The sequence below is a fragment of the Mustela erminea genome, chromosome 7, assembly GCF_009829155.1.
Source record: "Mustela erminea isolate mMusErm1 chromosome 7, mMusErm1.Pri, whole genome shotgun sequence".
NCBI lineage: Eukaryota > Metazoa > Chordata > Mammalia > Carnivora > Mustelidae > Mustela > Mustela erminea.
The window spans coordinates 26,389,632-26,402,340 of record NC_045620.1 but is presented as its reverse complement, the minus strand read 5'-3'; the positions used below and the strand labels follow the sequence as shown (position 1 = coordinate 26,402,340).

Genomic DNA, 12,709 nt, shown 5'->3' with positions numbered 1-12,709 from the left:
GTGACAAGAAGGACCAAAACATGGTCATTGTGAGGTGCCTGGGTGGCTCAGTTGGTTAAGTATCTGCCTTCAGCTCAGGCCATGATCCCAGGGTTCTGGGATCGAGCCCCATATCAGGCTTCCTGATTGGTGGAGAGCCTGCTTCTCCTTATCCCTCTGCCTGCCGCTCTGCCTATTTGTGCTATCTCTCTGTGTCAAATAAATAAATAAATAACCTTTTTTTTTTTTTTTTAAAAGGTCATTTTCACCAGAGTAGAGCCAATCAAGTAATATTGGAGAAGGAAGCAGGGTCACATCTCACGGGGGACTTTAGGCCACTGGGAGCACTAGAGGTCACAGAGGGTTGAAAAGTAATGTTCAGCTTTCAGGGGCTACAGGGAAAGGAATAGCTTTAGAATCCAGTATGCCTGAGGTCCAGTCCCCCGTTGACCATTTAGATATCTGAGGTCTGTACTGTCCCCTATCCTCCCAAAGCATCAGCCTTCCTCGTGTGAACAAGGAGGGTGGTCATAGGGGATGTGGAGATGGACTGAAATGTTCCTCAGGAGGCTGAGCTCAAGCGAGTATACACCACAGGCTCTCCGTCCTGTCCTCTAAACCCAGCTTCACCAGGATTCTCCGCACAGGCTCCAGAGCCGGACTGCCTAGGTTGTCTTACTGTAACGGCATCTGACAGCATCTCCTGGAGCAAACTTCCACCCCCAGATGAGGGAAGCAGAATCCCTGGGAGTAGGTGGACTTAGGAGGTTGCTTGACTGAACCTGATGTCCCAGGACATTAAGATACTGCCAGCCAGACGCCTGGGTACCTTTAAAGCCCTGCATGCTTGACTTTCCTGGGTTCCTTGCATTCCCTCCCAGGAACGAGCAGCTCTGCTCAGGCGGTCAGGAGCTCCAGGTGTAGGCCCAGGCACCCACTGACTAGCTCTAGGAACCTAAGCAGTCATTCCCCGGAGAAGGTTGGATTGATGGTCATGGCCCTGAGCAGGTGTGCCACCCAGCAGTTGGTCACCAGCTCTGTTCTCTCACAGCCTGCCCTCTTGTACCTGGTCCCCGCCTGCATTGGCTTTCCTGTCCTGGTGGCACTGGCGAAGGGGGAAGTGACGGAGATGTTCAGGTAAGGCAGGGCGGGGGGCAGACACCTGCATGGCACAGGTGCACTCGCAAGCAATTCATGGAGCCTGCCGGGGCTGCTTGTACACGTCTCCAGGGGAACATTGTTCCTGCCACCGGCCCCACCCCTTGTCCTTTCTGCCAGCACGTGGGTGCCTGGCCTGTGGCACCAGTGGGAACCTTTCTGCGGGGCTGGGAGCCAGGGGAGGGCAGCCCCCACATCCAGATGCCTGCTGGGTCTTCAGAAGGGACTGGCTGGTGTAGTTCCCTCCCGCCCCAGGCTGCCCCACTGTCAGAAGCCCCAGGTTCCCAGCCTGCCTGTGACACCATGTGACTTCAGGCAAGTCTTTCCCTTTCCCAGCCTCAGCTTTCCCATGTGAGTAATAGGGAGGATCCTAGTGTGGTAGGAGGTGCCCCAGATTGGAAATCAGGTGTCAATCCCTGTTGAGCCGCCTCAGTGGCTCTCATCCATAGCTCTGTCTCAGCGAGTGTCTCACTTGCACTCATACCCCTTCCCCGTGGCCATATGCACTTCTGCCACACCCTGTGCACAGCCCCACCCATAGCCCACGGCCTGCGTGACTCCAACAGGTGTCTGCTCCCCAGCACCACTGACCCCGCCTGCCAGGGACCCAGAAATAGCTGCCAACTGCAATTGAAGCTGCCCACTCGGGGGCCTTCCGCCCAGCTCCACCTGCCTGGCCTCCAGGTTGTCCCTCGAGTGCCTGCCAGGGCCATCTGTGCACCTGGCTGCCTGCAAGGGAACCTGTGACTCACCCCTCCTCCGTACCTGCCTCTGCCCTCCCTCTCTTGCCTAGAAGCCCCAGGCTCCCAAGCTGCCTGCCCATATCTCCTGGCTGGCAAAGCCCTGTGGACACTGAGGCCAGGCTGGGGGGTGAACTTGGGGGCAGATATGGGGACGGATGGGGTCTGATCCCTGAGCTCAGCACCTACCCTCACCCTCTGGCTCGTCCATTCTCAGCCACATCCCTGCCTTGCCATCACCATCCCCCCATCAGTCCCAGTCCTGTTGTGTCCACATAGGATCAAGCTCTAAACTCCCAGAGCGCGGGTACCTGCTCAGTGCTTGCTTTCCGTAACTGTTCTGCCACATGGGCACCCTGCCCCCAGGAGGTTCTCGGGTTAAGGTGAAAGAGCGGGTTGTCTCTCTCTTTCTCCAGCTCTCTTCCTAATTCTCCACCTTATCTTTTGTTTTACTTCACCCTTGAGAGATGCTCTTTTTCTTTAATTCACTTAGTTCACACACTCACATGGCTCAAAATTTCATGGCCAGGAGAGGGAAAACCCCCTCGTGCCACAGCCACCCCAGAGCACTGTCTCACAGACACCACAGCACGCATGCGCGTTCCTGCATGGATGGATGCACCCTTGGAGTGTCCTGCATCTGGATTTTTCACACAAACAGCAGGTCTCTGAAGTGTTTCTGCAGCAGCACCTGCACATCTCGAACATCCTTGCTCTTTTGCACAGCTGCATGGTGTCCCTTTGTATGGGTGCATCTTTTTTTTATACACCTAGTAAGAACAGCTGCTTTCGCACTGAGTCTGAAAATGCAGAGGAAGATAAAAATAAGACAGCTCTGTTCCCTGCTCCTTCCAAGAGAAGTCTCTGTCCCCTTCCCTTCCCCCCCTAGTCTTTTCCTCTCCATCTCTTTTTTTCTGTCTCTCTGTCTCACACAGCTACGAGTCCTCGGCGGAAATCCTGCCTCACACCCCGAGGCTCACCCACTTCCCCACAGTCTCGGGCTCCCCCGCCAGCCTGGCCGACTCCATGCAGCAGAAGCTAGCTGGCCCTCGCCGCCGGCGCCCGCAGAATCCCAGCGCCATGTAATGCCCGGCAGGTGCCCACCTGCCCGCTTCCCCCCACTGCCCCGGGGCCCAAGGTAGGGCAGACACCCCAGCTCCAGTGGATGGGGCCGGGAGCATTGCCAGGGGTAGGCAGCAAGTCCTCCACTGTCACCAGGCAGTCACCATACCCAGCCTCGGGGCCGGAGCTGGGCTCTAGCACCTCATTGTCCTCGCCAGTGGTGTGGGCTTCATGTGAGAGAGCAGAGAGCAACGGCCCTCACCATTCAGGAATAGATGCTCTTATTGTTGGCCTCTATAAGAAACCCTGGGCAGGTCACTTTCCTCTTCCAGAACCTCTCTCTGTTCATCTAAGTGGGCACATTCCTGCCTCCTGGGGTTGACCTGGGGAAGAGATACAGGTACTGTCCTTGGCGTGAACTCAGTTGCTCAATAAATGGGGCCCATAGCAAGACCTGAGCCAGGGTGGCAACCTTCGAGAGTGGCACCTTGCCACTTCCCGGAAGAGCAGCCCCCTGCCTGCCTGCGTCCTGGGGCTGAGTTGTTTGACACCTGCCACGCACCCTGGGAAGCAGCCCCCCCTCCCATAGCCTCATCCTGGCTGCCCCATTTTTTTCCCTACTCTCTCCAGTGGAAGGTCCAAGAAGCTTAAAGTTAATCCACCCAAGCCCAACCTCTCCTCCATCTGCCGCTGCCCTCCACTACCTCTTGGCACCACCAGGCACAGAAAAAGGAGAGCAACCTGTCTGAGAAGGGCATACGGTGGGGCCGGGGCCAAGCCTGGAAGATGCTGGGCCGTGAATGCCAGGCTGGTGTTCCTTGTGTGCCCAGGGATTTTCCTGGGATGGTGGCGAGGTGGGGCCTGGAAGTTCTGCTCTCCCCCTCCTCTAAAGATGTTGTTCTTATTGTTTTGTTTTTTTGGTCAGTTATGAGGAGTCAAATCCTAAGGATGCAGCATCAGTGACAGAGGGATCCAAAGAGGGAACAGAGGCTTCGGCATCGAAGGGGCTGGAGAAGAAGGAGAAATGATACAGCTGGGGCCTGACCCTCTGAGGGCCAGGCCAGGCAGGCGGAGGCAGGCCAGTACAGGCCTGCACGGGCAGAGGGCGCCGGAGGCCGAGGGTGCGGGAGGCTGGGCAGCTCCAGCAGAGGGGCGGGGGCAACAGGATCCCTCCTGCAGGGACTCCCATGGCCTGGTTCCCTCATCCCCCTTCTCTGGCCTTCCTCTGCCCCTTCTCATCCCCTGCAGGCAAAAGAAGCCCCAACTCCCCCACCCTCCCAGATGCCAGGCGGGAAAAGTGGGTCTGATTTTTAGATTTTTGTATTGTGGACTGACTTTGCCTTACATTAAAAATTCATCCCAGGATCCCCTGGGTAGCTCATTCGGTTAAGTGTCCAACTCTTGATCTCGGGGTTGTGAGTTCAAGCCCTATGGTTGGGGCTTGAGCTCCATGCCCAGTGTGGAGCCCACTTAAAAAAAAAATGTCATCTCATTGCTCAGATAGGCCACTGTGCTCCTGGAGGGATTCTCTGCATCCAGCATCTTGCCTTTACTAGCGCTCACCCGCCACTCAGAAACTTGTCTGGAAGCCCCTTCCTGGGAACTAGGAACTCACAACCTCAGGGAGAGACCCTGACCTCCAGGTCCTTCCATCTTCATGGATGCCTGCCTAGTGCCTAGCTAGCTCAGCACGCCAGGGATGCCTCCTGCCAGCAGAGGGGGCCCGCGAGCCCTCCTTCATAACCACCACCACCACCACCACCCCCACCCACCCCCCCGTTTAGTTTTCTTCACATTCTTCACAACACTTGGGTGCAGTGAGGCTGTTAGGTGCTCCATGTATGGCCCACCTACCCTGGTGAGACAACAAGGGAGGGTACCAAAAAGCTGACCCGATTCAGCAAGAGGACCAGTATCTGCAAAGCTAGAGAAATGGGCAGGGCCTCATGGATCCCAGGGAAGAATTTAGATTTTATTCCCAGGCTGGCAGGAGCCAGGTCTTTATGGCTTCAGCTGGAGAGCACATGGATTCTAGATCGCCCTGGAGATCACGGCCCCATCATTCCTATTCTGTTCATTCCCAGCATTCTTCCCAAAATGACTATGCAAGGCCAGAAGGATGCTGATGCTAGAAGCCACCCCCTCCGCACACTGAGGCCAGTCACAGCACAGGGCCAGGGCCCCTGAGAGGCTGGAATGGGAAGGAATGGGGCCCAGTGAAAGTTTGCTGAAGACAGCAAGGAGCCATGGCCTGCAAGAATCCCCAGTGGACCAGGCAAGGGGTGGGCCCAGCCCTTATCTACCTGCCTGCTGTGGGGTCACTGGGTGGAGAAAACAGGTGGAAGGGGTGACCACCAGCCCAGGACTCGGACCTCCAGCTCCCAACCCAGGGCTCGCTCATGCCCAAGCTTCAGGTTCAAAGGCTGAAAATAACTGGTTTCCAGACAGTTCGGAGGTGGCCAAAAGACAGGTATGAGCAGAGAATGGGAAGTATCCTTGTATTAAATTGTTCCCAAGCACCTCACTCGAAGATTTCACCTCATTTCAGTCTTGGGCTCCAGGCACTAGTATGAGCCCCACTGTGCAGATGAGACCATTGAGGTAGATTACCACAGATGTGCACTTGACCTCAAGCAGTCCATGTTGAATTCCCAAATTCCTAAGGACTGTGCAGCTCCCCTCTAGGACCCTAGGCCCGAGTCCCTGGCTAGTGTTCTGGACACCTTTGAGATAGCTGCCCCACTTCTCTGGGCCTATAGAGACAGAAAGGAGATCTAGGAGATCTCAAAGGTTTCTCCCAGCCAGGGGGTCCCTTTCAGGGGCTTCTCGGATCCCTGCCGACCCCTGCCACCTCTGGAGGGGAGGCCGTGTGGTCCTGGAACAAGGCCCCTCTGAGGGCAACAGATGGGGCAGGCAGCCCAGGCACACAGCATGGTTGGCTCTGCGGCCCAGGGCCTACAAAGGCCTTATTGAGTCACCGCCGGCCCCCGGCGGAGGCTGAGGTGGCAGTGGCGCCGGGCGCCTGCCACCTAATGACCGGCCCGGCCTGGCCAGATGTTCCACAGACCTCGGCAGCGGCCATCCAAGGCCCGCCCGGCCAGCCGGCACCGCAGAGGCCACTCTAATTCCAATTAACCAGCTTCAGCTGAGCAAACAGCGGGCAGCGGTGGCCCAGCCCGGGCGGTAGGCCCGGCCCGCAGAGCCTCCGAGTCTAGACTCCAGATGTGAACCGCCACCGCCAGAGTCCCATGGAAAAATGGCACCAGGCCGGGCATGGATTGAGCCTGCACGCTGGAGAGGTGGGGGTGGGTGGCTGGGTAGGGTTCTGGATGGGCCTAGTGCCAGCCTCACCCCAGGGTGGGAGTGGATTCTTGGGAAACTGCTCCAAAATCCCCAAGTCCTGTCCCTGATTTGTTAGGTGTTCCCCTCTGGCCTCAATCTCCCCTGGCCACAGGAGGTGGAAAGGGACTCCAAGGGGGAAGACCAGCCCTGCTGAGAGCCCTAATACAATTTTATTTGTACTTAACATGTTTCTAGCAATATGTTACATATTTTTGAAATATATAGTCGTTACAACAACCCCATAAGGTAGTACCATCATTTTTACAGATAAAGTAAACTGCAGCAGAGAGAATTAAGTACCCAGGGGGGATTTGAACCCAGGATGCCTGGCTTCCAAGACCATGATGTTCACTACAGGTGCTGTTTGACATAAATCAGGCTGCTGGATTCCGGGTTCCCTTTCTTGGGAGCAGCGCTGGAGAAGAGGGTCAGCGTCTTGGCGGAGCAGGGCTGGCTTGCCACGCTGACTGGAGGGGCCTGCCCACTCTGTCCTGTTTCCTCAGCTGTGAAATGGGAGCCTCCCAGCGCGGCTCCAACTTCTGGGGGTAAAGCCTCGAGATACCCTTTCAGGCCTAAACACCAGGAATGAGTTGGGCACTGGTCAAGAAGCTGGGCACAGCAGCGAACACAATGTCAAGGCTGAAACAGACTTGAAATGGCTGAACAGGGACTCCTGGGTGGCTCAGTGGATTAAGCCTCTGCCTTCAACTCAGGTCATGATCTCAGGGTCCTGGGATCGAGCCCCGCATCAGGCTCTTTGCTCGGCAGGGAGCCTGCTTCCCCCTCCCTCTCTGCCTGCTTCCCCCTCTCTCTCTGCCTACTTGAGAGCTCTCTCTCTCTGCCAAATAAATAACCTTTAAATTTTTTAAAAAGAAAAGAAAAGTGGCTGAACACGTGAAAAATGTCAAGTCAACACTTGAGACGGGAGTGGTGCCTCCGGTTTCCCCAGTTTTGTCTGGGGTACCCGAGAGGCAAGGCGAAAGCTTGCGAGATCCAGGAGGTCAGAACTCATGCGTCCTTGCACAAATGGGAAGACTGAGCACTCCCCCCCCCCACCCTCCCCAAAAGTCTCAAAACGAGTGGATCCCGGGGGCTGCTCAGACCCGTCAGGCTTTCCCACCGCTGGGATTCCCTCAGCGACTCCAGGCCGGGTCTTGGGAGGCGGAGGCTGCATCCTGCCCGGGTGCGTCAGGAAGGGCCGAGCGGGAAGGAAGGCACCACCCCCACCCCCGCCGCGGCCACACCTGGGCTCCCCCGGCGGGCGGGGGGCGCGGGCCGGCGCCTGGCTCCAGCGAGTCTGGGCCTCCTCCCCGCGCCGCCCCGTGGGGGCCGCCAGATGGGCCGGCCGCCCGCCCAGCGACGCAGGCAGGAAACGGCCGCTGGGCCTGCCAGGGACGCGGCCGCGAGCGCCGGGGGCGGGGTCCGCCCTGGGACCGCCCCCTGAGGGGAGGGGCCGTCTAACCGTGAGAGCCCTGACTCCCGGATCCGCCACCGCTAGCTGGGTTCCCTTGGCCAAGGTCCTCCCCTTCTGTGTCCCCCAGTTTCCCCACCAGTGAGACGGGTCTGTTTATCCTAGCTCTTTTCTTCTTCTTTTTTTTTTTAAGACAATTACTTGTTTTAGAGAGAGTGAGCAGGGGGAGGGGAAGAGGGAGAAGGAGACTAGCAGACTCCCCCGGTGGGCAGGAAGCCCATATGGAGCTCCATCCCAGGACCCTGAGAGCATGACCTGAGCCCAAATCAAGAGTTACATGCCGGGGCGCCAGTGGGTTAAAGCCTCTGCCTTCAGCTCAGGTCGTGATCCCAGGGTAGTAAGATCCAGCCCCGCATGGGGCTCTCTGCTCAGCAGGGAGCCTGCTTCCTTCACTCTCTCTGCCTGCCTCTCTGCCTACTTGTGATTTCCGTCTGTCAAATAAATAAAATCTTAAAAAAAAAATTCACATGCCTAACTTATGGAAGCATCCCGTAGCCCCTCCTACCTCTTCTTCTCTTACCGCCCTGTGACTGTAAGCAGTTTCTTGCTCTTCTGTTCCTTGGTTTCCTTACCCGGGAAATGGGGTGACCAGGAGGAGCTTTTTCCACTGGAATACCAGCTCTGGGAGAGCTGAGCTGTCCTCCCTACTGTTGTAACCTAGGGCCTGGCCCAGTGACCAAAACATGAGGGCACTCAGTATTCGTTGAAAGTCCCAAGTATGGAACAATCCCAGGGACCTAACTCATAGCAGGCACTTCATAAACGAACACACGTTATCTTGGGTCTGCCGCTCTCCAGTCGTATAGCTGCAAGCTAGTGTCTTCTTGTCTCTGAGCCTGTTTCCCCGTATGCCTGGTGCGTGGCTATGAGGATTAAGTGAGATAATCATGGGAAGCTCACATAGCAGGTCCAGGTCCTCAATAGATGGTATCTATGGAAGTATCCACCAGATGTGTAAAAAGAGATACTATTCAGGTAAATGTGAGGGCAATTTGGGAGGAAATTTCCCTTGTATATGTAGTCTTTTGTATATTTTCTATTTTCTTTTAAGATTTTATTTACTTATTTGTCAGAGAGAACATAAGCAGGGGGAGTGGGAGAGACAGAAGCTGGCTCCCCAGTGAGCAGGGAGCTTAATGAAAGGTTCCATGGATCCCAGGATCCTGGGATCATGACCTGAGCTGAAGGCAGAAACTTAACGGACTGAGCCACACAGGCGCCCCTGTATGTTTTGTATTTTTTTAAATTTTGAGCCAGGTGAACATAGTTTTCAAAAACAAATACAATTGAAACAATACAGATATAACTGAGAATAAAAAGAAATCCAGCCCTAGCAGAATGAAATATTAACTATTACTTCCATGTGACAAAGGAAGCATCTAAAAATCAGAGAAGGTCTGAAGCTGCGCAGGATCACAAAGGACTAGGAAATGGCAAAGATGCAATTTGAATGGCAGTTTGTTGGACTCCAAATTAAATACAGAGAGGAGGGATCACAGCTTACAGGAGTGATCCCAGGCTGAGTAGAGGGGAAAGGCCAGCAGAGTGAGAAGAAGCGAGAGAAAGATGAAAAGGTGAGCAAGTCCAATAGGCCAGGCCAAGGAGCGTAGCCAGGCTAAGCAGTGGGGAGGCAGTGGGGAGCCAAGGAAGGATTCTAAGCAGAGTGACATAGTCCTTTCTGAGCTTTAGAAATGGAGGTCAGGAAGCCAGGAGTGGGGCTGCAGGCCCCAGATGATGATGCTCTGAGTGATAAAAGGACAAGGGCCATGGACATGAATGGAAAAGAGAGACTGGGAACTCAAAGCCAGCCAACGATGGACCCACACCCATCCACATGTCCCTCCACAGCATGGCAGAGCCACAAACCCAGGTGTCCCAACTCCCCTTATCAATGTCCTTTCCCCTGAAGGGTATTCAACCCACACCACTCTCAACCTTAAAAATGTCCTAAGACCCGTGAAGCAATCCTGGGCCTCAATGAAATGCTAGGAAAATCCTAGGTTTCCAGGCGCCTGGGTGGCTCAGTTGGTTAAGCGTCTGTCTTCAGCTCAGGTCATGATCCCAGGGTCCTGGGATGGAGGCCCAGGCTCCCTGCTCCACTGGGAGTCAGCTTCTCCCTCTGCCCCTCCTCCCACTCATTCTCCCAATCTCTCTCACTCTCTCTCTCTCTCTCTCCCCTTCTCTCTCTCCCTCTCTCTCTCTCAAATGATAAATAAATAGAATCTTAAAAAAAAGCCTAGGGGTGCTTGCGTGGCTCAGTGGGTTAAAGCCTCTGCCTTCAGCTCAGGTCATGATCTCAGGGTCCTGGAATCTAGCCCCCACATTGGGCTCTTTGCTCAGTGGGGAGCCTGCTTCCTCCTCTCTCTGCCTGCTTGTGATCTCTCTCTGTGTGTCAAATAAATAAATAAAATCTTTAAAAAAAAAAAAAAAAGCCTAGATTTCCAGCATCTTTGAGTTGAAGGGGCTCAGGACCAGAGTGCTGAGCAGGGTGGAGAGCGGAGATGGTATCAGCACCTCCTACCAAGAGGCTCTGGGCCAAAGGCCTGGCTCCTGTTTGCATGTGCTTGGCATGTAGCTGATGCTCCACACTTCGGGGGAGTGTGTGAGCCTGCGCTTGCAGTTAGCCTAGGGGCCTGGAGCACACCCTTCCCTACAGGCACCCAGGAGGTGTCTAATCCCTACTGGGCAATGTAAAGAGAAACCTGCACTGGGAGAAGAAAAGGAGCAGCTACTTGGGGTGCCTGGTGGCTCAGTTGGTTAAGTGTTTCTGCTTCCACTCAGGTCCTGTTCCTGCGGTCCTGGGATTGACCCCCGTGTCAGGCTCCCTGCTCAGCGGGGAGTCTACTTCTCCTTCTCCCTCTGCCCACCTGTTCCCTCTCGTGCTCTTGCTCTCTCAAATAAATCAATAAAATTCTAAAAAAAAAAAAAAAAAAAAAAAGGAGCTACCTTTATTGAGCACTTACTGTGTGCCAACCATTTTACATGAGTTAGATTCTTAAACCTCACCTCACCCTCCACGTGGCAAGTCTCCATTTTACAGACAGGACCGAAGGGATAAAAGGGACCTGCACAGACAGCGATCCAACGGCGTGCCCAAGCTCTGGGCTCACATGTGGCCACCACCCCTTATAATTGTTTTTTTTTCTGTCATTAAATAATCATTTACAAAAACCTTTTATTATCCAGAAGCTTATTTCCATGCCTTGGATAAAATTACAATATATATTTTTTTTTAAAGGGAAAATAAAGCAGTATATTCCTGCCACCCAGAGATCATCGCTGTTGACACTTCAACATAGATTTCAGTGTTGTTGGTTTTTTTTTTTCTGATGCTTATTATGTCTTTTTTGTAACGCAAATTGTATCTACTGCGCATCTATTTTGACATCTAGTTTGTTTCCACTGTTAACGACTTTCCCCTTCCCATTTTGGTCAGTGGGCCTCTCATCTAATACCCCGACTGCTTCCAACCTTTTTTGTTATTTAAAGGTGGACCAGGTGAGACAAACAGGCTATCTGCATGTGAAGACAGACCCCCGCGAGGCGGATGAGGCCCGCTGGGCTCCGCGGTGAGCCCTTCCTCCCTCCCCTCTGTGCCCTGTCCGCCCCGGAGTTGGGAGAGTTGAGGAGCCAGGCCCTGCACCCTCCGGGAAACAGCCCTGCCCAGCGGGTGGGGGTTGGGGTGGGGAAGGACCCAGAGAAGAACGAGCACCTTGGCTCTGCAGACAAGGCCTCCGCGTTCCTGTCCCTCGCAGGCAAGGTGCCCACCCTTGCTGCTAAGAGCTGGGTGCCCACCGTTTCTCCGGCTCCCCCAGGGTCCAGTGAGGGCCCTGGAATGGGGGAGAGGTGGAGGTGTATGGGACCCTCGCATCATACATGGGGGGCGGGAAGTAGAGAAACCCCCAGAGCTAAGGCTGGGAAGCCAGCTGCCAAAGTGTGGAGTTGGGGCAGTTGGGGCCGGAGTCCAGCCTCTCCCCCACCAGTCCTTTCTGCAGGAGGGATCCTCCGCGCTTCTCTGGAAGTGTGTGTGTGAGTGTGTGTGTGTGTGTGTGTGCGCGCGCGAGCGCACGCGGAGAGAGAATGAATATATTCTTGGGAGAATCCCTGTGTGTCCAGGTCTGCACAAGTGTGCAGAAGCGTGAGGGTGCTGAGGTCTTCTGTGGATGGTGTTGTGGACGTTTCCCTGCCTGGTTGCGTGGACGTGTATTGTGTATTTTAAGTGTGTGCCTGGGCACGTGGGTAGCTCAGTCAGTTAGGGGTCTACCTTCCTCTCAGGTCATGATCCCAGGGTCATGGGACGGAGCCCTGCCCTGGGAGTCTGCATCTCCCTCTGTCTGCCGTTCCCCCTGCTTGCGGTGTCTCTCATTCGCTCTTCCTCAAATAAATACATAAAATCTTTAAAGAAAAGAAAAGGAAAAAAGAGTGTGTGTCTGTGAGAACATTTGTTAGCAAATGCCTGCACTGGTGTGTGTGCGTGTGAGAGAGAGAGCAGGATCCTGTGTGACTGGGAGAGCCTCTGGGCTTGTGAAAAGGTTTTTGGAAAGGCTCAGCCCTGAGGAGCTTCTACAACCTTCCTTCTGCCCTTCTGTGTGTAAATCCATGTTCCAGGTCTCATTCTCTGGTCCCTGCTCCCCTCTGCACAGGTCACTCTGAAGCCTCGGTTCTCTCATCCGTGAGACACGGATACGTTGTCACTGGACATCGTTGTCCTTCTGATCACTCCTACTCTCCCCACCACCTGCCTCCCCTCCAAGCGCTGGCTCCGGCCTTTCTGCTCCTGTCAAATTGATGATATCTTTGTCTCTAAGCTTAAAACCTGCTTTTCCCAATTTGCTCACCGATTCTTGGCTAATCCCCCTGGGTTTACCTAGGACAGATTTTACAAGAATGAAAGAGCCATTCAAGGAACAGCCAGGAAAATGCCCCCACAGAGCAGCTGATCCCAAGCAGAGCAAGG

The 12,709-nt window shown here is 54.7% G+C and overlaps 1 protein-coding gene across 15 annotated transcripts in view; it reads left to right on the top strand.

The window, feature by feature from the left end:
• HM13 (histocompatibility minor 13) overlaps window positions 1-12,443 on the top strand; it is a 49,107-nt gene extending 36,664 nt beyond the window's left edge. For 5 of the 15 annotated variants that reach the window (XM_032351067.1, XM_032351070.1, XM_032351069.1 and 2 more), the window contains 4 exons: window positions 1,031-1,116; window positions 2,813-2,959; window positions 3,570-3,746; window positions 3,865-4,323. In XM_032351067.1, coding sequence (XP_032206958.1) covers window positions 1,031-1,116; window positions 2,813-2,959; window positions 3,570-3,746; window positions 3,865-3,967 — 513 coding nt within the window. In that variant the 3' untranslated portion in view covers window positions 3,968-4,323. The other 10 variants (XM_032351073.1, XM_032351076.1, XM_032351075.1 and 7 more) reach the window with 8 other exon arrangements.
• The last annotated feature ends 266 nt before the right edge of the window (window positions 12,444-12,709 follow it).